Here is a 23,515-nt window from a genome sequence, read left to right on the forward strand (position 1 = left end):
GCAGGCTCTGCTTCACCTATACATTGTTTCTCTCTTTTGTTGAGTGCCCCAATAGGCCAGAGGCACAGAGATAAGGAGTCTACCAGACAATTGACTGCCTTCTTCACTTGCCCCAACAGAGTCCACCATGCTGCCCTCATAGGCTCCCTCATCACTGTGCCTTCCATGTTACAGTTCCATCTTAGACCCCCTCATCTTGATCATGTGGCCGCATCATCACCATTTGGGACCCACAGGCCCGTGACCACCTGCCCACCCCCTTATCCCAGACCCACAGATCCCGAGATCTATACTCATAGCAGCTCAACCGCACCTGAAGGAAAGAGAACACAGTCCGGTTCCACAGCAATCTCAATATTCTCTGCTAATGTTTAAATTTACCCTTTCACACACCCATGTGCCTCAGTTTGGGTAAAGTATTTCAAAGAAGCAATTCATAGGAAATTCACAGATGAGGCAACATAAACAGCCAAAAAGTGTGAAAGCACATCCACCCCGACTGTTAATCAGGGAAATACCAAACAAAACAATAAAAAACCACCTTCACACTACAGAAAATTTGAAAGGGTAGAAGGAAAATGAAACCAAATGCAATTTCTGAGATATAAGAAGGAAAGAAGAGCAAATAAAATAATAAATATTATAGTCACTCTAAATAGATACAACTGTATAAAATAATAATAACAATGATAATATCTTAGGCTTTAAGCATAATTTAAATATACTATAAGATGCCATGAAATTAAGGAGGGCAATAAATAAAGATAAAATGTTTTAAGACCTTGTATTGTCCAAGAAGATGGTAAAAGTATGAAAGTCAGACTTTCATAAGTTGAGGAGGCACACGGTAATTTTTATGATAACCACTAAAAAATAGTGTTCATAATAACAAGCAAATACACAGGAAAAGTGGAATGTCAAAACAACACAATAATCAATCCAAAAGAAAGCAAGGATAGGATGGGGGGGGGTGTGTGGTAGAAACAGGAAGAGGTGGAATAAATGGAAAATAGACAAATGAGACAGTACATACATGAAGTGTAAAAGGTGGTTAAAAAGAAAACGCAATCAGACTGGACAAGAAAAGGAAAATCAAATTATATGCGTGTCACAAGAGACACACTTCAAAACATAAGCATACACAGAAACTTTGCAATTAAAAGGATATAAAATAACAGACACACCATGTTGGTTTAGCTCTATTGATACCAAGCAAAAAGAACTTTAAGCAAAATGCATTATTGTAGAAAAAAGACTTAGGAATGACACAATGTACCAGGAGGTTATAAAATTGGAACTGGTATATAAGGAGTAGCATAGTCAAAACTACATAAGGTAAAATCCTACAGAACTTCAATGAGAAATTCACAAATCTGCAATCATTGTGGCTGATGTTTTGACACTGCTCTCAGTAATTGATGAAAGACAAAAAAAGGCAATGAGGATATAGATGATTTGAGCAACTTGATTAGCAAACATGAAACAATGGGACTTTATAAGACATCACATCCACAAAATGTAGAATGTGCACCCATTACATATACGCACACACACACAGATAACATTTAGAAAAATTGATCAGATATTGGGCCACAAGAGAAAATATGCACAAATTTCACAAGTTGAATCATATAGAGGAACTCCTTTGATGACAATACGATAATAGAGAAAAGTAATCATGAAAAATGCCTATTCAGGTACTTTGTTTCATTTTTTATTTGGATTGTTTGCTCTTTTACTTTTGAGTTGTAGTAGTTCCTTATTTTCTCATATTCTGTAGGTTTCCTTTTCATTTTGTTGATCATTCATGTGGTTGTGTGGAAACTTTTTATTATCTTTTCATTGAAGAAATTTATTTGTTCATTTATCATATTCCTTGCAGAGAATTTTGCTGTGAATAGAACATTCAAAAATTGTTGTTAAATATATAGTTTTTGATAACTACTCTGACTTACAGTATTATGGACATTCAGGGGATGTAAAAATGAAGGAGGTACAGTTTTTGTTCTCATGGAGTTATTAGTGTATTATGCAATATGAAACAACTAGAATATTGCACATTAAAATACCAAATGTTGTATACCCATGTGTACCCTAACTGTCCACTACTCTTTTGTTCTTGTCTTTTCCACTTAGCCTTTTCAACACGTTTCTTTCCTAAATTTTAAGTACATCTTAGTAAAGTGTAACCTATCTACACAAATTACACAAATCAAAGTGTGTACCTGAATTCACAAAATGACGCACCCATGCATCCACAAACATATTTAGAAGTAGGACATCGTACAGCCCCTTGCCTGAGGAGCCATTATGCCAATTTCCATCACTGTATATTGACTTTGACAGTTTTAACAATTTATGAATGGAATTATAGAGTACATATTGTTTCTTTCTTGGCTTTTTTCACTCAAATGATGTTTGTGAGCAGACGCTTTTTAGTTCGATGTAGATACACTTGTTTATTGTTGCTTTTGTTGCTTGTGCTTTGGGTGTCACATCTATAAAATCATAGTCAAGGCCAATGTCAAGGAGATTTTTCCCTATGTTCTCTTCCAGGAGTTTTACCATTTCAGGTCTTATACTCTAAAGTTTTTGTTCTGTTTTGAGTTAATTTTTGCAGATGGAGCAAGATAAGGGTCCAATTTCATTCTTTTGCATGTGAAGTTTCACTTTATTGAGGAGACTGTCTCCTTTATTGAGGAGCACCATTTATTGAGGAGACTGTCTTTCCTCCTTGACTATTCTTGACTCCCTTGTCAAATATTAGCTGACTGTATATGCGTGAGTTTACATCCAGGCTCCCCATTCTGTCCCATAGGTCTATGTGTCTGTTCTGGGGCCAGCAACATATTGTTTTGATTACGATAGCTTTGCAATCTACTTTGAAATAAGGAAGTGTGATATCTCCCGCTTTGCTCTCCTTATTGAGGATTGCTTTGGCTGTTGGTTGCTATGCCACAGCCTTTATGAAAGGGAATGTGACAGTAATGAGCAAGATTACGTGTGTTTTCACCCTTTATTCAGCAATAGTAGTACATCTGGGGATCAACCTCAAAGACACATTGAGAAACATTGCTAAAGATTATGTTACAATTCTATTCATTGTGGCTGTATTTGTAATAGCCATAATAGCAACAACCAAGGTGTGCATCAATAGATTAGCTGACTAAATCATGGTCTGTTCACACAATGGCATACTCTGCAGCTGTTGAAAGGAGTGGGAGATGCCTCTATGGAGCACTATGGAGTGATCTCAAGGATATTGTTGTCTCAGCTTTACTGGGGTATAATTGTATGCCAAAAAAAAAAAAAAAAGCCCAAACTACATATTAGTGTATACAATCTCATGAGTTTGGGCATCTGTGTAACCGTCTCCACGATCAATGTAATAAACATATTCATCACCTCCAGAAGTTTTTCTGTATCCTTTTATTACTGTGTTTTGGTTTGTTTTTTATTTTGCTTTCTTGTGAGAAGAAAATTTAACATGAAAAAAAAAAAGAAAATTTAACATGAGATTTACCCTCTTGACATATTTTTACGTGGACAGCACCTCTTATTCAAAGCGTCTAATATAGTCGAACTTATGGAAACAGACAATAGAATGGTGGTTGCCAGGAGAGGGGGGAAGGGGGACATGGAGAGCTGTTGTTTAATGGGTATAAAATTACAGTTATTCAAGATGAGTATGCTTTAGAGATCTGCTGTATAACATAGTCCTATACGTAACAATGAAGGCCATATTTCTACATGAGAAAAGGCAAAGTGGAGGAGTTTGTATAGATTACACAGCATTTATCTAAGGAGGAGGGAGTGTATTGAATGTCTGTCTCTCTGATGAGAGATACAGATCTGATGGCCAGGTAATACCAGTTGCCCCATTCCTTGAGCCTTTAAGGAATCTGTTGAATACACTCCCTGCATGAGCTTTGCTTACCCTGGTGTCCCCACTTCTCACTTCTACCCAATGTTGGCTGTCTCTGGGAATGCACGTTCACCCACAAACACTTTTGACAAATTGCTCAATATTTGCTCCAGATCATTCCATTTTTTTTCATTATCAATTAATACTTGTCCTACCCGTTAAGCTGTTCGTGCTCAGAAACCAGAGGTATCAGGCCTTTATGGCCCTGTAGTGTTTGTGTGACCTGCTTTGGGGAGAGGTGCCTTTCTGGGCAAGGGTTGAAAGTAGTGGAATGCTGGAGGGGGCTCTTACTGGAACATGAGAGCAAACTTAACTGTTCGGGAATTTTGCGAGCCAGCTGTTGAACACAGATGTTTTAAAGACTAAATTCTATAAGGTAGCAATTACATTACCTGCATTATATTGCAAACAATCATAATACATACTCAAAACTCATCAGTCTCTAATCACTTTTCCTACATCTTGAGGTTATGTACATTTATTGCATCAGAATGGTGGAAATGCATCCTTTCCCAACTCTGCATTAATTGACATGAGGTCAGTAGCTTGAAATTGGCAAATGCTACAACACAGGGCATTTCCCCCAACCCACCCCCTTCCCCAGAGAGCCTGTTGTTACACATTTGCATGCATACCACTGGTTGAAACTGATGCACTCTGCAGATGCTGCAGATCTGCAGATGTGGTGGATATCCTCAGATCCAACTGGTGCTGTTGTAAAACACATGAGAGTCAAGATCTGACGTACACTACCCTACAAAGTGATGTTTTAAATCTGTGAACTGGAGTAGTACATGACTAAGGATGGTTCACAAAAAAAAAAAAAAAAAAAAAAAAAAGGCTGGATATTTGATATTTGTGACAAAGCCCTAAGATGCCCATAATATGCCACCGTTAAGAGACTTTTTAAAAAAGGCATAGGGCAGTGTACGTACACGCATGTGCTTGCACGCGTGCATTTGTGGGGTGCGGGGGAGGATGCATGGATATCAGGTCTAAGAGGCTCTGTGTAGAAGGGCAGGTGGGACTCAGAAAAGTGAAAGGGTACAGGGAAGGGGGGCTGACTCCTTCTCCCAATCTCCATCACTTTATTTCTCTTTTCCTCCCTCTTCTCATGCTACAAACTTTGACCCCAAATACACTTTCTCCTTTACCAACTCAGCTGTGGGACCGTGGTGCACCTAGGACACAACTGCATAGCAGGGTTTTGGGCCTTTTCCAGGCAACACTGCTTCCTTCCTCTGTGACAGTGTGGCCTTGTTTATCTAATACTGGGCGAGGAGGGGTCTCGGGATCACTGATTTAAGGAGCAAATCAGGGAAGGGAGGAAAGCATGAGATGGACATCAGTCTTGCCCTATGTGCTGAGTGGCCTTGCATGTTTATCTGGCATGAGATAAGGAATATAAGAAGCCTGACTTCTCAAGGCCTGAAACAAGAAAGCATAAGTTATCAGAAGTCATCACCATCAATCGTCTTGGGTAAAAATGAGGGAGGCATGGGAGGAGGGAGAAAACACAATGGGAAATAGTCAGCGACTGGGCATATCCAGTGGAGCTTTCCGTCTTCTGGGCGGGGTCTCCAGGTCCTTCTTTGTTTGGAACATCAGCAGAAGACCGAGATATGATCTCAGCGCACGTAAGATCTGATCCACTACTACATATTGTTACATTGAATAGGAAACAAAAGAACTATTTTTGGAAGACTCTTCTCACTGGATGTCTGCTGCTTCAAGTTTTGAACCTTTCACTCAATGGTATATGTACATAGGTATACTATCAGGATGTAGGAAAAGTAATGAGAGATTGATGAGTATGTATTATGATTGTTTTAAATATAATGCAGGTAATGTAATTGCTACTTTATAGAATTTAGTCTTTAAAACTTATAAAATTATTAGCTAATTTAGGGCCTGGCAAAGAGAAGGGAGTCTTCCTCCATCCATCTGTGGCTACAAATTTCCCCTAAAACACTTGTGCAAGTTACTTGTACTCATATAGTGTGTGTCCTCATAGGTAAAAGACTGGTAATAATGCTTAGCTCAGAGAGCTGCTGTGAGGCTCTATGTGTTTAGCATACAGTGGGCACAAAATCAATGATAATGATTCTTCCTCATATTTCATGGGTCCTTCAAAAGTAGGCTCTGGGTCTAATTCATGTCCCCTCTTTGATTCTTCTGGCCCTGGTTGCCTTCAGTGCCCCCCACTGTAAAATACACATTCGACTAGAATCGAACTGGCATTCACTTGGCCATAGTTGGCCTGAATGGATGTTTTCTTTGGCCCACGTACAGGAAACCAGAGCCAATGTTTTAAAATTGAGATATTTTACATAGAAATCTAGAATTCCATGTTCTCTTGAAAAATCAGGAGATGTGGCAATGAAGAGTCCACATCCCTACATGACAACAATTGGCTGGAGCCAGGTGGCAGCTGGCCCCTAAGGTAGAGCATGCGCTGTCAGTTGGCCAGAGCCTATCAGTCCTGCTCTGCTCATTCGCAAGACCTGCTTGACCCTGAAGACAACCCAATTTGGGGCCCTCTGGACAGCTGGAAGCAGTCTATGCCAGGCAGAAGGTAGGCACTTCCTTGCTAAATGAGTAAAACGCTTACCCCCCTCACCATCTCCCCCTTTTTTCGCTACCATTTTCTTGTCTTGTCATGCTAAGAAAGCCCAGTTATCGAGTAAGGTGATTCTCACTTAGAAAAGTAAACTGAACAAGTCTGTTAGAGTCAGGAGAGTCTACATTATACTGTGGTAGCAAACAACTCCTATATCGCAGTGCCTTACAACAACGAGAATTTATTATTTGTTCACACACACAAACCTAGACACAAAATGAAAACACCCTTATATTTTGACAAGCATGCATACATGCATGAGTGCATGGGTATGTTTGCAATCACGAGTCAAATGAAAACTCTGGCATATAAACATATGACCTCCCACAGAACCCTATTTAGAGACTGATCAGCTTAGACCCCATGACGCTGTTTTCATAAGAGACATAAAAAGGCCCCAGAATCTAGGCATTAAGGGATGGTGGTACAAGAATATCCACTCTCAGCCAAGGAATTGTCCCGTATCATAAAAAGAGTCTGAAAAGCTTATGAAAGAACCTAGAGGTTAAAAAAACAAACATGTTAAGCATTTTGGACCTTAAACATTTTGCAAATGCATGAATAGGAAGTACTCTGGTGAGGCCTCCTCTTCTGGGTTTCTAGCTCAAGAGGGAGATGCACCCCAGATGTCCAATAGGCAGAGAAATGGAGCTGGCTGGCCTGGGTCGGAGAGAGGAGCTAGAAGGCTGGAGTCCTCCATCTCCAGCAGGAGCTGCAGATAGAAAGGAAGGCATCAGAGCCACGTCACATCCGTTTCCCCTCCTGGCTCTCCCCTCTTTTTTGTTCCACCCAATCGAGGCTTTGTCACCTGGACTACAGCACAGAACTCTTCCTCGCTGATGTGTTCATCTTGGGTCTTGCCTCCTCCAATCTCTCCATCAAAGTCACCACATATCTTTTTTTTTTTTTTTCTTTTGTAAGCCCGGGATAATTGAATATACTCCTCTCTAGCTCAGACATTCCCAGGCTCCTCACCACCCACAGTTTCTGGTCTAGCCCCTAGGCCTGGCATTCTAGACCTGGGTGGCCAGTAGCCTCCCCAGCCTCATCCCTTTCTGTTCCAGCAGTTCCTCTAAGGTTGCCGCTTCACTCACACACCACACCCCATCCAGCATTTTGGTCTGGGAGTGCCCAGCCTTCCCTCTCAAACTTCCCAGGATTCTATCGCTCCTCAGACCTCCTCTGATCCTTCCTCTCCAGACTCAACATTGAAATTTAGCCACAAAACACAACTAGTGAAGGCATCCAGGCTCCACATGTAGACTGGAGGCAGAGCGCAGATCTCCCTCCAGCCTAGGCTCTTATCACCTGTGTATATCCTGTCCACCACAACAGATTGCAGGGGTCAGACTAGAAAGCTCTGGGATGGGAGTGAGGAGACCTGGGCGTGCCACTTGAGATATGCTGCATGCCCCAGGGCAAGTCCCTGCCACTCTCCGGGCCTCAGTTTCCTTGTTTCTTGACACCAAATGCACTGGGCATTTCCTGATGAGCACAGAGTTCTGACGATTCACTGAGAAACCATCACCTGCCATCTCCGACATCAGGCTGAGGAGCTTGGGTTCCCCAGGCCCAAGGAGGTTCAACCCACCAAACCAGAACTCCCAGATAGGCCCTACTTACCACAGCGCCGTCCCATTTCCCAACCATCCCCACCCCGTGCTGTGCTCTCCTTTCAAGGACCAGGCTACCTGCTGCCACGCAGGGCTGGAGCAGGGAGATGGAGCCAGAAGATGCCTGAGAAGAGTTTCTCAGCATCAGCAGAGCCTCAGCGGCTTCCAGCTTCCGCTGCCACTCTGAGGAGGCAGAAACTGAGTCCTGGTCAGAAGCCTCAGGACCCTGCAATGGAAAGGGTGTGAGAGGACGGGAACTGAAAACCCACGCCTCCCTACGTCCTGCAATTGTCCCTTCAGCCCCCGGTTCCGCTGAAGGCCCCACCCACCCTGAGGCCATCTGCGCTTCCCATGCACTAAGCTTGGCCCCTGCCAGGGTCCTGGACCCCACTATTTTCCAGGATCTGTGGCCGCAGTGAGGACAGGGTCAAGGGTGGCACATGGCTGGAGGACCAGAGTTAAGCATCTAGAAACAAGGAAGGAGAGGCCAGGGGATCAAACCCTCTGGCAGACACATACTGGCAGTAGACAAACAGGGCCAGGATTTTGCAATATCTGGGTGTAGGAATCTGAGTGCCTGCTGGCCATTAGTCGTTGTGGCTTGTGCAAGTCCTTTCCCTTGTTTGGCCTGTTTTCCTTTCTATGTCTTTCTTGTATATCTTTCTTGAAGACACTCATTCCTGCCAGCAGTTTCAAAACTCTCGGGGCAACAGTGACGGGTGTAGGAAATCACAGGCGTCTGCATTTTAATCTGCAAGGCACCTGAAGAGGTGTGATTACTGTCCTGTCCAGGGACTGGTTCTCACCTCCATATTCCCCAGTCCCCATGGAACTTGAAGGACCAGCCTGGCTCATCTCCAGGAAGCTTTCTCTAAGGGCCTCTGGACTCTCCCCTGGGCTCTGTGGCCCTGACCACCATGGCCCTCCTTTCAGCAGGACCTTCTATCCCATCAATCTGCTTCATGTGGACTAACAGCCTCCATTCGTTGAAGTGGCCTAGTCCTCTTGTCAATGCTATAGGTTTATGATATTGTCCCCATCAGTACACTGCTAGGGAAATGGAGACTTGGAAATGGCCATATTCTCACAAATAGGAAATGGCAAGGCTGGGAGAACCCTGCCCTTCCCCACTAGTCTGAGATGCTGCCTCCTCCTCCCCTCCTCCTGCTCCTCCACCACCACCTCCTCCTCCTCCCACTTCTTGTCCTTCTCCTCCCCTCCCCCTCCTTCTGGCTCCTCATCGGTCACCACCTCCACTTCCTCCTTGTATCACCCACGGCATCAAGCACAAAGGCCAGGCATACAATAACACAATATACAACTAGCTCCGTGGTCCTTCTCACTCTACGCACATGCTGGACAGGGCAGGGGTCCTGTGGGTCTTCCTGGAAAGAGAAGTTGTGAGTTGCATCTTCAAGGCTGCTGGAGTCCAAGACAGAGACAAAGATTTTGGGACCTGACCAATCAGCAGACCTCCTTGGGTGCTCGCCTGCAGGAGCCGAGAGGACAGGGTGGAGTGTCAGCACCAGGCCACCCATGGAGAGGAGACATGGGTATGTTGTGTGATGAGGATAGTAGCCCAGAATGTCAGAGCTGAGAAGACCTTGAGGACCAGCCAGTTCCTGCTCTTTATTTTCCAACCGGGGAAATTGAGACCCAAGGAGGAGTATTATTTCCCCAAAGTCATATGGCAGGCTGCAATAGGGTTAGAGAGGGAACCCATGTCTTCAGGACACAGACAAAAGAGTCTGGGCAGTGGCTGAGATGGGAACCTGCTCACAGCCCTCAGACTCTCCTAACTTCCCCGGGGGGGGTTGCACAGGGGTGGGCCTCAAGCTGGGACATGATGTTCTCCTTCCTAGCTGTGGAAAGCTGGGGACACTTTAGATGAGCCTTTCCCCCCTGAACCCATCCCACCTCACTCCACCCCCACTCTACCTCACCCCCACTCTACCTCACCCCCAATCTGAGGTCTCACCTCACCGAGAACCATTTCCACCCCCACCCCGATTGCCCCTTCCCACCAACACTTGGTAGATCATATTGATAAAGTTTTATAGGTGGGGCAGCTAAAACCCTGAGGAGTAACTTGCCAAGGCCACATCGAAACTGGGTAGTAGGACTGGTGGCAGAACTGCTCGTGCTCTCTACACCCAAACCCAAGACGCCCTCCCTGACCAGAGACACTCACTGACGACTCCTCCTTGAGTGGTCAACTTCTGGACATGGCTGTGAGCTTTGGGAGGGGAGGCCCCACTCGTTATCAGTCCTTGAGTCAGGTGCCTCTTTAGGCATGCCCCCTGCTCCCTCTTCAAGGCACTCTCAGCAGGCAAGACTCTGCAGGGATCCCTAAAGTGGGGGATTGCCAGTCTACAGTCAGTCACATTTAGAGGAGGCCCCCTCCCCACCCCCACTGTCAGACACCATACTCACGAGAAGAAGGCACACTTGTGACATTCGCAAGCCTGGAAGGGGCAGGAGTGCTCCTGGTCCTTGGTTTGGTCATTGAGGCCATGGTTGTAGCAGCGGGCACAGCAACTTACAGTTCTTTTGGGGCCAAGTTCGATCCCCCATGGGGCTCTGGTCTCAAGGCCAGTGGGGGAGTCGGAGGTGCAGCAGGGCACAGCAGGCATTTCATTGGGATCCATGGTTCTAGGGCCAGGAGTGGATGTCAGGATGGCCACATGATCCCCTACCCTCAGCATACTTCCTCTGCCCTTCAAAATCCCCACCTGAGGTGCCTGGATTCTTCTTCATCCAGCTCACCGCTGAAATTGGATCGCACCCACTCTTCTTGCTCACACAGCCTCCTGCCCAGGAGGCCCTACTCACGCAAAGCCTCGTTCCAAGCAACTCATGGCATGGTTCCTGTCAACTTTCAATCCAATCATCATTCTCCTTGCCTACCTTCACTCTACATAGACCCCATTTTCAGGCATATACATTCACTCTTGTGCCCCCTTCAACAATTCCTGCCCTCCCCTTCTCATGTGTCATCCTCTACTCTGCTATACCTATTTTTCCTGGCATTCACTTCCACCGTTGTCTTCCTAACCTCCCGCATTCACTCACTCCCTACTCATGACTCTATGGCTCCTGAACTCAATTCTGTTATTAGTCTCATGTACATCCTATGTTCGAATTTCCTCTCACACCCCATTCTGATCTTCTTCTGCACCCCACTGTAATCTTAATTATTCTTTTTCCCCCTTTAAGCGGACACCCCTTTGCACCCCATGAGATTATATTATGCTGCTGAATCCCAAGCCCCTCTTTCGATAATTATGTTTTATTCATCCCTTCGATTAGTCATTGACTAGATCCTTGTTGGCCCCCTATGGAATGCCAGACCCTGATCTGGTCAACAGACAACTCCTCGCTGCACTAATTGTTTTCTTCCACCAACACACCCTCTCTGCTTTCATTCAAACCCATGTATTCCCTCCACAACCTCCTGACAATCTCCCATGATCCTCTTCACGCTTCAACAGTTATGCTTGGGTACACCTTCCCTGTCCCCCAAACCCAGGGTGTACTACCTCGTCTCAAGGCAGCCCAGTCATTCGCTGCCACTACCACATCAAAATCAAAGGCAGGGGCATATGCCCTGCCTCAGGTTCCAGAGGCCAGGAGTCAAGGGTCTGAGGCAGGGGATCCTCCCCCAGGCGTTCCGATGTTGTTGGTTGGGGGTGGAGGTGGGGATGCGGGTGACTGAGTTGGACATCAGGAGCGGGCGGAGGGACCCCACTGAGGTGGAGGAGAGGAGCAGGGGTTGGTGATCCAGAGCAGGAGGGAGGGAGGAAAGAAGATGTGTGGAGAACGAGGGTCGTATTCCTGATGCCAGCCTGTGGTTACCTCAGCCTCCAGCCGCAGTGACAGGAGGTGGGAGGGAAGACCACTTCTCTCTCCCTTTCCCGCCCTTCGCACAAAGGCCAATGAGCTTCCAGCGCTGCCTTGCTCCTCCCACATCTGTGGCCAGCGACCAATGAGCTTCGAGTTCTACCGGAACTCACCCACCAAAGCCCCGCCCCCTTACCGTCCTCCCACCTCTCCGCGTGCTGGCTTTACCAAGCCCGCCAGTGAGTAACTCCTGAAGTGAGGTGGAGCTTTGCGTTCCCCCAAACCTTGTTTCCCAGACTTTTCTCTCCTTGGATGTGACATACTACATGCGCGTGCAGTTTTAACTCATGTCCTTGGTATTCTGTAATTTACTTTTACAAAATCCAGCGTGTGTTTTTAAGATTCATCCATATTCCTATGTCAGGGATTCTCAATCAGGGGGGCATCCTGCACCCCCGAGGAACATTTGGATGTGCCTGGAGTCATTTTGGTCCACCTTTGCATGTCTCGGCTTCTGAGCTCCCTGTCTGTTCCATAGATAAATTTGTCTATTCCTGTGCCAATACTCCACCATCTTAATTTTTACCTCTTGACAGGACATCTTGCTCTATGTGTGGTAGGGCAAGTCCCCACATCTTATTCATAATCTTCAGGCGTATCTTTCGTATTCTTCACCTTTTGCCCTTCCAGTATAAATATTAGAATCAACATGTCATGTTCCTTGAAAATTCATTTGCAACACATTTGGGTTGCATTTTCATTGAATCTATGGATCAGCTAGGGGAGAATTGCCTATATTTATGACACCCAGCCTTCCTAGTCACCAACACGGCATGTCTCTCCATTTATGAGGGTCTTCTTTAATGTTTTAATATTTTAGTTTACTATTTAGGTTTATCTTTTCTACATTCAGATCTTGTACATCTTTTATGGCATATATCCCAAGATACTCTAGAGTACTGTTGCTCTTGTACTTGATACCTGTTTAAAATGACATTTTCTAATTGTATCTAATTTATAGAAATCCATTTGATTTTTAAAAACTATATTGACCTTAAGGTCAGCCACCGTGTTAAACTCTGTGATATCTAATAATTTGTCTTTAGACGTCTGCAGGTTTCTGTGAATCTTTGAGTAAGAGAAGTACAATAATCAATTTACAGTTTTCTTAAACCCTTACTGACTGGCTAGGACGTCCACTACAAGTGGAACAGACATGGCAAAATTGGACCCCTTTGGGTTAACATTTCCATATTAAAATGTATTCGTTGTGTTCCACTGTTTTCTTTCCTTCCTTCCTCCCTACCTCCTTTCTTCTGTCCTCCCTTCTTTCCTTCCTTCCTTCCCTGCTTTCTTCTTCTTTTCTCCCTTTCTTTTCTTCTTCCTTTTTCTCTTCCTTCTTTCTTTTTTCTCTTTCCTTCTTTCTCTTTCTTTCTTTCTTTCTTTCTTTCTCTTTATAGGTTTAAGGAGCTTCCCTTATATTTCTAATTTCATAAGTTTGTCTTAAAACATGAATCGATATCGAATTTTACTTTTCTGTCTCTATTGAAATGTTCAAGAGTCTGTTTAACAGTCTGTTAATACAGTGACTGTTATTTGCAGATGCTTTTTTCAAAATCTGTAGTGAAGTTTATAATCACAAGAGGACAAAACCATAAGTGTGTATCTTAATAAGTTTTGAAAAATTAAACATACACATTCAGTTAGCACCTAGAGCAAGCAACAGAATATATTACCGATACAAAAACCTCTCTCATGCCCCCTTCGACCTATATTTTTTAAATGTGAATCCAGCTTCATTCTCCAAGGATAAATGTAACTTCTTTATGGTGGATCATCTTTTGTAGATACTGGTGGGTTCAGTTTGCTAAAGCTTTGCTTAGGATTTTTCCATCTTCTGTTCCTGAGTGAGATCAACTTGAAGCTTCTCTTTCCCATAGGATCTTTGCTGGTTCCAGCGTCAAGGTTTTCTAGTCTCAGACTCAGTTGGGGAATAGTTTCTCTTTTCTACCCTCTGGAAGTTTTTGTATAACATCGGGAGTATTTGCCTTGGGACTTTATTAAAACTTGGCTACTAGATAGCTGTGATGCCTGTTTTCTCCATTTTTTCTTAAATTGTACTGTGAATATTTTCAAACATATACAAATAGGGTTTGTATACAAACTTGCAATCTCTAGGTTCATTAGAACTGTGGTCCTGAACACTAGCTTGCAACTAAGTCAAAGGGCTTGTGAATACAGATTGCTGAATACTACACCTATAGTCTCAGATTTAAAATCAAGGATGGAACCCAGAGTTTGCTTTTTGACAAATTCCTTAGTGATGCAGAAACTGATGGTGGGGGAACCACACTTTGAGAAACACTGCTCAAGACAGAATAGTGAGGGAACTTCCAAATATCCATCACTGTACTGCAACCATTAACAAATCATTGCCAATTTCATTTCATATAGATCTTCTCCCCTCCCTCTCTTCTGGATTATTTTCAATACTACAAATCATCTTATTGCAGAATACACAACATAACTCAAAATATGAGCAATCCATTTTCATCAACTTTCTATTTTCAAAATGCACAACATTAAAAAGTGAACATTCTTTTACTTAGATTGCATATTATCCCATTGCTTTATCTCTCTTTTTTTTTCTTTTTGCATAAGCACTCAAATTCCAAACACTTCATCCAATTACTTCAGAATGGATCTCATAAAAATAGGATATTCTCCTGTCTAACCAGATTACTGTCATCATGTTGAAGAAACTTAACAATGACACAATATTATCTAAGTCCATATACAGTCTGTGTTCATATTTCCACCAATTATCCCAGGATATCCTTTTGAGGGTCACCAGTTCAATCAAGTATCATACAAATTACATTCGGTTGTCATGTCTCTTCTGTATCTTCTAGTCCCAAACAGTTCCTCAACTTAAATCTACCATGACAATGACATTTTCCAAGAGCCTAGGTACGTTTGCTTCCAATGTGTCCACAGTATGGTTTTGCCTGATATTTTCCTCTTATTTAGATTTCTGTTTAACATTTTTGGCAAGAATATTAAGTAGGTGATGAGTAGTTCACATCACATCACATCTGAAAGCTCCAAAGGTCAGTTTGTCGTGCTGTCGGTGCTACTTTTGGCATTACTCAGTTTGATCACTTATTTATGGTATCCTTGCACAGATCACTAAATTTAAAATGTACCTTTGTCCCACCCTGCCCTCCCTCCCACCCCCCATCAACCCTCAGTTTGTTCTCAAGGTGGGAGGGAGGGCAGGGTGGGTGATGGGTATTGAGGAGGGCACCTTTTGGGATGAGCACTGGGTGTTGTATGGAAACCAATTTGACAGTAAATTTCATATATTAAAAAATAAAAATAAAATAAAATAAAAATAAAAAAAAGAAATGAAAAAAAAATAAATAAAATGTACCTTTGTTCCTCTGTGACTTATAAGCAGTCCGTAGCATGATATTTTGATACCATGTGGGTATTCTGTTCCTTCCTCACAAAATTTCACCTCTGGGTTATTGTTCCTGGTTATTGTCTGATTTGATTACTATTTGGTGGTTGAAAAATGATGACTTTCTATTGCTGTCCTTTCTTTCTACTTTTATTGGCAGACATTTTGCTGTAAAGACGAATATCCCAATTCCTCACCACCCATCTGGTTGCTGGTGCTGCTGTTGTGTTTACAGCAGCAGAAAAAGATGAAAAGCAATTCATTGTGTTCAAATAAATATAAAGAGAATAACATGGACAACATTAAGAGATATATAAGCAAATTTAAGAGGAATTTGGTAAGAATTTCTCTAACAGTCCAAACAGAACGATAAAATCTATTGCCTGAAATTAACAGGAACAAAGTTTTTAACAATTATTAAGATAATCTGAGTTATAAATTTGGCCAGCTATAAAATGGCGTGGATCTCTTATGTTCTCTCTCTCTCTCTCTCTCTCACACACACACACACACACACACACACATTTCAGATAGACACATGCTTAAAATATATAAATAAAAAACACTTTATTTGTTACAGAACATATGAGAAAATTGTGACACCATATATTCCATTTTACAAAAAGCATATCTTCAACTCTCCATATGATACAAGACCTTTCCAACAATGTGAAAAAGGAATTGATTCAAACTCTGAACAATTTCAAATACCTTATTTTTACCATTACATGAGTCATGAGATATGAGACCCTGGCCAATTAATACTTTAGGTACATTTTGTCTCCATGGATTTTTCAATTTGCAAAAAAACTGATTTGTAGATGAAAAAATTGAACTAATGGCACAGATATCCTTGAATCCTTTCTATCACTTAGAAAAAAATTTGACCTAATTACAAGAGATAGTGCAAAAATAGTTTCTGTCATGAAGGACCACAATCTAGCTGTTATGCTGGAAAGCGAATCTCACCATTGTTTTAAATAAACTTCTCTTATTCTTCTTTCCACTGTATGATATATATTGAAAAAAATGGGTAATTAGGTTTCTAAAATAGACTATATGTAAAGTATCATGGATATAGATATTAATGTTTTCAGTAAATATGTGCAAATGCAGTGAATCACTGTAGGTTAATTTTGTCATTCTTGCTAGAGATTTGTAAGATTTATGGATCTTTTGAAAGAACTAGATTTTTGTTTCATTTTCTCTATTGTTTTCTGTTTTCAATTTTATTGATTACTGGACTTATTTATTTATGAGACATAATAAAACAAATATTTCTTATGTATGATATTGCTTATATGTGGAATATGAAAGCTGAACTTGTAGAAACATCAAATAGAATGGTGGTTACCAGTGCTGGGTGTTGGGGAAAATGGGGGATATTTGTCAAAGGATACAAACTTCCATTTTGAAAATGGATTCCTTCTGGGGATCTAATGCACAGCATTTGGATTATAGTTAACCATACTATATTATACACTTAAAAGTTGCCAAGTAAATCTTAAATATTCTCATTACAAAAAGGTATTTATAATTGTCTAAGGTGATGAAGGTGTTAGCTAACATGGTTGTAATAATATTGCAATATATAAATATATCAAATCAATATGTTGTACAACTTCAACTTATTCAATTTTCTATGTTAATTATATCTCAACAAAGCTTGGGGGGGAGAAATAAAATGTATCCAGATTGAAAAGAAATTAAAATGTCTTTATTCACAAACACAATGCTCATCTATGTAGAAAATCCAAAGGAGTCTAAAAAAAAAAAGGCTAAAAGGGGAAATTAGCAAGATTGCAGAATACATGATCAAGATACAAAATATGGGGGGCCTGGGTGCCTAGGTCGGTTAAGCATCCGACTTTGGCTCAGGTCATGATCTCACAGATTTGAGCCCCTCATCGGGCTCTGTGCTAACACCTCAGAGCCTAGAGCCTGCTTTGGATTCTGTGTCTCCCTCTCTCTCTGCCTTTCCCCCTACTCATGCTCTATCTCTCCCTGTCTCAAAAATAAAACATTTATTTTTTTTAAGATATAAAATATGAACTTTATGTCTATTAGCAATTAGAAACTGAATTTTTTTAGAAATGCTAAATACAGCTAAATCTCAAAAGATATGCAACATTTGTAGACCAAAAAGTATTCAAAAATGCACTGAGAAATTTAAGAAAATCTAAATAGAGAATGCACCTTGTTTGGAAGATTCAATATGTTAAAATGTCAATAATTTCTATATTGGTTTATAGATTTATCATAATCCCAATCAAATTCCAGGGGACTTTATTTTCATTGTGTTCAATACTTTAATTATTCTTAATTGTGACAAAAATATACATAACATAAATTTTAACATCTTAACCATTTCTAAAATTTATTGTTGTAAATACTGCACAAATATGTAAGTATTCTAAAAATCATTGAGTCATATACTTTAAATGTGTGAATTTTGTGGTAAGTGAATTACAACGTGGCAAACCAGTTACATAAAAAATTTGAAATTAATTTTGTAGAAAATAAAATACATTAGAATGAATAAAACGAATGAATAAAATAAGCCATTTTTAATTACCAGTTCAAATAGATAGATGTCTCAAGAACTTGATTGAATAAAATAAGGCAAGAAAAATATACAGATTAGCAAGAAGAAAAGAGACAACCACAGATACTAGACATTAAAATAATTACGAGTATAGCATTTGTAACTCTTTCATGATCAATTTAAAAATCTAAGGAAATGGATGATTTCCTAAAAAAATAAATAAAATGACCAAAGTTGAAGTGGAAAACTTGAATAAATTACTATACAGATGATTGGAATATTAATTGGAGATCTATCACGAAAAAAGGCAGGAGGACCATAAGAATTCACAGTGGAATTTAACTTTTTTTTTTTTTTAATATATGAAATTTATTGTCAAATTGGTTTCCATACAACACCCAGTGCTCATCCAAAAAGGTGCCCTCCTCAATACCCATCACCCACCCTCCCCTCCCTCCCAACCCCCATCAACCCTCAGTTTGTTCTCAGTTTTTAACAGTCTCTTATGCTTTGCCTCTCTCCCAATCTAACCTCTTTTTTTTTTCCTTCCCCTCCCCCATGGGTTTCTGTTAAGTTTCTCAGGATCCACATAAGAGTGAAACCATATGGAATTTAACTTTCAAGAATAAGTAATCCTTATTGCGAACGACTGCAAATGGGTATGGAGTTACATTTGGGAATGATAGAAATGGAATGATGGGAATGATATTCTGGAATTAGATAGTGTTGATGGTTGCATAAAATTGTGAACACACTAACAATCACTTAATTTTACACTTTAAAGAATAGCTAAAATGTTGAATTTTATGTTATGTGAATTTTATCTTGATAAAAAAGAATAACAGGTAAACATCAATGTTATCTAAATTCTTCTAGCCATTAAAAACCATAGAAAGTCCTTCAATACCTTTCATAAAGCCACCATCATTTTATTACCTAATCCTGGTCAGGGGAGTATAAAACAGAAAACTAGAAACCAATCTCACTTATGAATAAAGATTTAAAATTCTGAAGACAATATTTGCAAATAGATTCAAGCAACGAATCCAAAGAAAAATACTCTTTAACCAAGTTGTGTTTATTCCAGAAGTGCAAGTGTAGGTCCATATCTGCTATTCTACCAACATAATCAACAATGTCCTATCAACATAAAAAATTTCAAGGAGAAAACCACAGTTTTATTAACAGGGACTAAAAATATACTTTATAAAATTTAGCAGCCATTACTAATAGGATTAAAAGAAAAGTATATATATAATGACTATTTGCACACAAATATCATTCAAAACACTAAAACTATTTAAATCAAAGTCAGGAAGTGGATAGGATGCATATTATCACCACTATTATTTAATATGATATTGGAAACCCCAGCAAATGCAGTAAGACAAGAAATTTAAATAAATGGTATAAATTTTGGAAAAAATAAAACTCACTTTTTTGAATATATGCTTATATACCTGGAAAGTTCATGGCCATATTAAAAATGTACTAGATTATGGGGATTGGCTACTAATAGATATGGAGTTTCTTTTGGGGGTGATAAAAATGTCCTAACATGGATTGTAGTGATGGCTGTACAACTTTGTTCAATGGTCGAAAAGCCACTCGATTTTGTATTTTAAATAGGTGTATTGCATGGTATGTGAATTTTTTTCTCAATAAAACTGTTAAGACTTTACTATATTAAATGAAAAAATTTGATAAAGCATTTATTTTATTTTATTTTATTTTATTTTTGTCATGAAGCGATGTGTATTTTTATTTATTTTTATTTTTTTTTTATTTTTTATTTTTTAATATATGAAATTTACTGTCAAATTGGTTTCCATACAACACCCAGTGCTCATCCCAAAAGGTGCCCTCCTCAATACCCATCACCCACCCTGCCCTCCCTCCCACCCTGCCCTCCCTCCCACCCCCCATCAACCCTCAGTTTGTTCTCAGTTTTTAACAGTCTCTAAAAGCATTTATTTTAAACTAAAAGGATAAAGATACAAAAATCAATAGCTTTCCTCTTCTAGCAACAAGCATTTAATAATAGAAATCAGAAAAAATATTTCATTCAAATAATGACAAAGCCTATAAAATGCTTAGGAATAAATTTAACAAGAAACACACATAACCTATATTAAGAAAACATAATCTAATTAAAGAATATAATCTCATTAAAGAAAGTAAAACCAGATATGATGTTGGGGCACACACACACACACACACACACACACAAGCTATGGTTTAAAAGAGCAATTAGCATATAAAAGAGCTAGCACTAGAATTCTGCAAACAGTGGGGGAGCTGCTGGAACACCCTCTGCAGGGGGCAGGGAGGGACTGGCACCAGGGTTTAAGCTCCTGCTCCATCTTCCCCCCCCCCCCCCCCCCCCCCCCCCCCCCCCCCGCCATCTTAACACTGTGGAGAGCAGAGCCCAGGTGCACCAGCTGGTCTATCATGTAAGTAAGTCCAGGTCTGTAGACCCACACCAGCCCCTGTTGCACAGCAGCACAGAAAAAAAAAAAAAAGCCATGGTTTAAAATAGCAATTATCATATAAAAGTCCCAGCCCAAGATTTCAGCCAAATAGCAGAGTTGTTGTAATGCTCATTGGGAGCAGACCAGTCTACACTACCCCCCCATCTTGAAGACATAGACCAATGCACAGTCCAAGCACCCTACCAACATGCTGACTTACTGAGGCTCAGGCCCCTAGGCTACATTATCCCCAGCCAGCCCAGCAGGGTGGCCACAGGGCAGCACACATGGGGACACCCCTGGTTAGTGCTCACTACATCTCTAACCTTTGTGCCAAAGTGACATAGGTGCAAAGCACTCTGGAACACTCTAGGCCTACTCTATTTTAGCTTCAGATAGATTGCTAGGGAACCCCCAGTGCAGAGTACCTTGGAACTTCTCAGCTGATGTCTTCTTCAGATCCAGGCACCCTGACATGGTGCCGCCTGAATGGAGCAACCCAGGAACCCAAGGCTCAGGTCTGCATTGGTTTTAGCTACCCTGCCAGGGCACCCCCTGCATGGTACAACCTAGAACAGATTCACCTGTACTTGCCTCAGCTCTAGCCAACTGGACAGGACCCCCCTTTTGCTGAGCACCTTGGAACACCCCAGCTTATACTCAATTCAGCTTCTGCTGCCCCACCAGGTTGCCCTCAATGTAGAGAGCCCCAAGACAACCCAGCCTGCAACCACTTCAGCTTCTGGTGTCTTGCCAGGGCACATTTTGTGCAGAGAGCCTAGAGAACACACTAGCCTATGTCCACCTTAGCTTTAGCTATTCTGCCAAAATGTTCCTTGAATGGAGTGCCCCAGGACCTCCTAACCTATACCCTACCCTACTAGGGTACCCTCTGTGTGAAGAGTCCTAGAACACCCTAGTTTACATTACTTCAGCTTTAGTGGTCTTGACAATGTACCTTCTCTGAGTAAAGCCCTGGGTCCTCAAGATTATACCCAGTTTAGTTTCAGCTATTCTGCCAGGGCACCCTCTGTGCAGAGAGCCCAGGGACATCATAGCCTGCACACTGCCACATGTCCAGCCACTCTGCCAGGGCACACCCCTCCCCTGCAAAGAACACACCAGGACATTCTGGCTTGCACACATTTCAGCTTCAGCTGTCTTGCCAAAGTGCCCTCTGCATGAAGAGCCCTGAGATGTCCCAGCCTGCACACTGTCTCAGCTCAACCCATGCTGCCAGGATACCCTCTGAGCAGAGAGCCCCAGGAAATCCCAGATAACACCCACTTCAGCTTCAGCTATCATGCCAAAGTCTCCTCTGCATGTAGAATCTTGGAACACCATGGCTTGCACACACTTTAGACTTACCTGTCTTGCCAGGGTACCCACTGCACGGAGAGCCCATGGAATACACTGGAATACACTGATATGCACCTACTTCAGCTATACCTATCCTGCCAGGATCTCTCACTGAGTGGAGATCCCTGGGAACCCCACCTCACACCAGCCACAGCTCCAGCAACCCGGCAAAAGCTACTAAGCACACATAATCTACATGGGGGACAACATTACAGAAGACCATTCCTTCAAGTTTAGGAAAAGCAGTTGTCCCACTAATTCATAAAAATAAACACAGAAAGTCAAGCAAAATTGGGAGACAGAGGAATATGGTCCAAAAGAAAGAACAACACAAAACCTCAGATAATGAACTAAATGAAGAGGTGAGGAGAGGAAGATGGCAGCACAGTAGGAGGATCCTAGGCTCACTGAGTCCCATGAACACAACTAAATGACTATCAAATCTTCCTAAACACCTTAGAAATCAACCTGAAGACTGACAACTTGAAGACAAACTCCACAACTAAAGGTACAGAAGAGGCCACATCAAAGAAGGTAGGAAGTATAGAGACATGATTGAGGGGAATAATGGATTGTGGATGCTGCAGAGGGGAGGGAGCCATGGTCATGGAATATGGCAAGAGAGAGTAGACCACACAGGGGATTGCACAAAGAGAACATTTCCCCCAAAGTCATTAGCTTGGAAAATGAGAGGGCTGAACTTTGTAAGTTCTTGCAACCAGCAGAGCTTAAAGCCTAGAGTTTAAAGGCCAGGAGGGTTGGCTGGGATGGAGCACTGAGGGTACTTCCCTGCTCCTGCAGAGAAGTTAGGTAAACAACCCAGGGGCATACAGGGTGGAAATAATGATTTGAAGAATGCCTGGGGCACACAGGTGGGAGATTCTTTCCTTTTCTCAGAGTGTTTCTCTGAGAGGCAGCAGTCATGGAGATACCTCACCTAGGACAAAGGAGCTGGCTGATGCCATCCACTCCCCCAACCCATTTGCATAAACACAGAGGCTGGAAACAGGACAGCTGGAAACAGGACAGCATTCACACTGGCTACCTAACTTGCTTACACCAAGCCCCACAGCTCTGTGCCCTGGTGGGACTGCCCTTCTCAATCAAGCTTGCATCAGTCTGAGTGTGACAGGCCCTTCACCCAGAAGACTGGCACAAATGCCTGCCCACACCATGTCTCTCCACCAGAATTCTGCAGGGCCTCAGTTCTCATGGAAGTATATCAGGTCACATTTAATAAGCAGACCAAAGCACAATTAGTTAAAACTCATCACATTCTGGCCAAGCACCAAAGATTGCCAATAGCAGGCAAGGAGAGCCTCTGCAGATAACTGGCATGAAGGATAGCACAACCAAAACCCAACAGCAGAGTACATGCAGCACATACCAGAGACACTTCCTGAAGCACGAGGCCCTGGACACATGTCTTCTTCACAGAGCCATTATTCTCAGGAGAGGAAACATAACTGCTTTTTCTAGCACAAAAAAGAAGGCAGAGACTTAGACAAAATGCCAAGATGAAGGAATTTGTCCCAAATGAAAGAACAGATGAGGCCACAGCCAAAGATCTAACTGAAATACATATAAGTAACATGCCTCATCGAGGATGTAAAGTAACAATCATACACTCACTGGTCCTGAGAAAAGAATAAAAGACATCAGGGTGATCCTTAATACAA

At 41.8% G+C, this 23,515-nt stretch overlaps 1 protein-coding gene across 1 annotated transcript; it reads right to left on the reverse strand.

Moving 5' to 3' along the window:
- Nucleotides 1–4,772: 4,772 nt before the first annotated feature.
- On the reverse strand, nucleotides 4,773–12,283 carry LOC125917443 (doublesex- and mab-3-related transcription factor C1-like). Its single transcript, XM_049623643.1, has 5 exons — nucleotides 10,592–12,283; nucleotides 10,350–10,507; nucleotides 9,511–9,647; nucleotides 8,237–8,384; nucleotides 4,773–7,257 (listed from the first exon to the last, which is right to left on the reverse strand). The coding sequence occupies exons 1-5, from the start codon at nucleotides 10,861–10,863 to the stop codon at nucleotides 7,145–7,147; spliced, it is 828 nt and encodes a 275-aa protein (XP_049479600.1). The 5' UTR covers nucleotides 10,864–12,283; the 3' UTR covers nucleotides 4,773–7,144.
- Nucleotides 12,284–23,515: the final 11,232 nt, after the last annotated feature.

This window comes from Panthera uncia, unplaced genomic scaffold, assembly GCF_023721935.1.
Source record: "Panthera uncia isolate 11264 unplaced genomic scaffold, Puncia_PCG_1.0 HiC_scaffold_1863, whole genome shotgun sequence".
Taxonomy (NCBI): Eukaryota; Metazoa; Chordata; class Mammalia; order Carnivora; family Felidae; genus Panthera; species Panthera uncia.

Bases quoted from the DNA above. Each gene is read 5' to 3' on its own strand.
- LOC125917443 (XM_049623643.1), bottom strand. From the start codon at position 10,863: ATGCTGAGGGTAGGGGATCATGTGGCCATCCTGACATCCACTCCTGGC. The intron at 9,648-10,349 runs GTGAGTGTCTCT...CGGCTCCTGCAG, and splicing joins CACTCAAGGAGGAGTCGTCA to GCGAGCACCCAAGGAGGTCT. The intron at 8,385-9,510 runs GTGCGTAGAGTG...TTTCCATTGCAG, and splicing joins ACCCCTGCCCTGTCCAGCAT to GGTCCTGAGGCTTCTGACCA.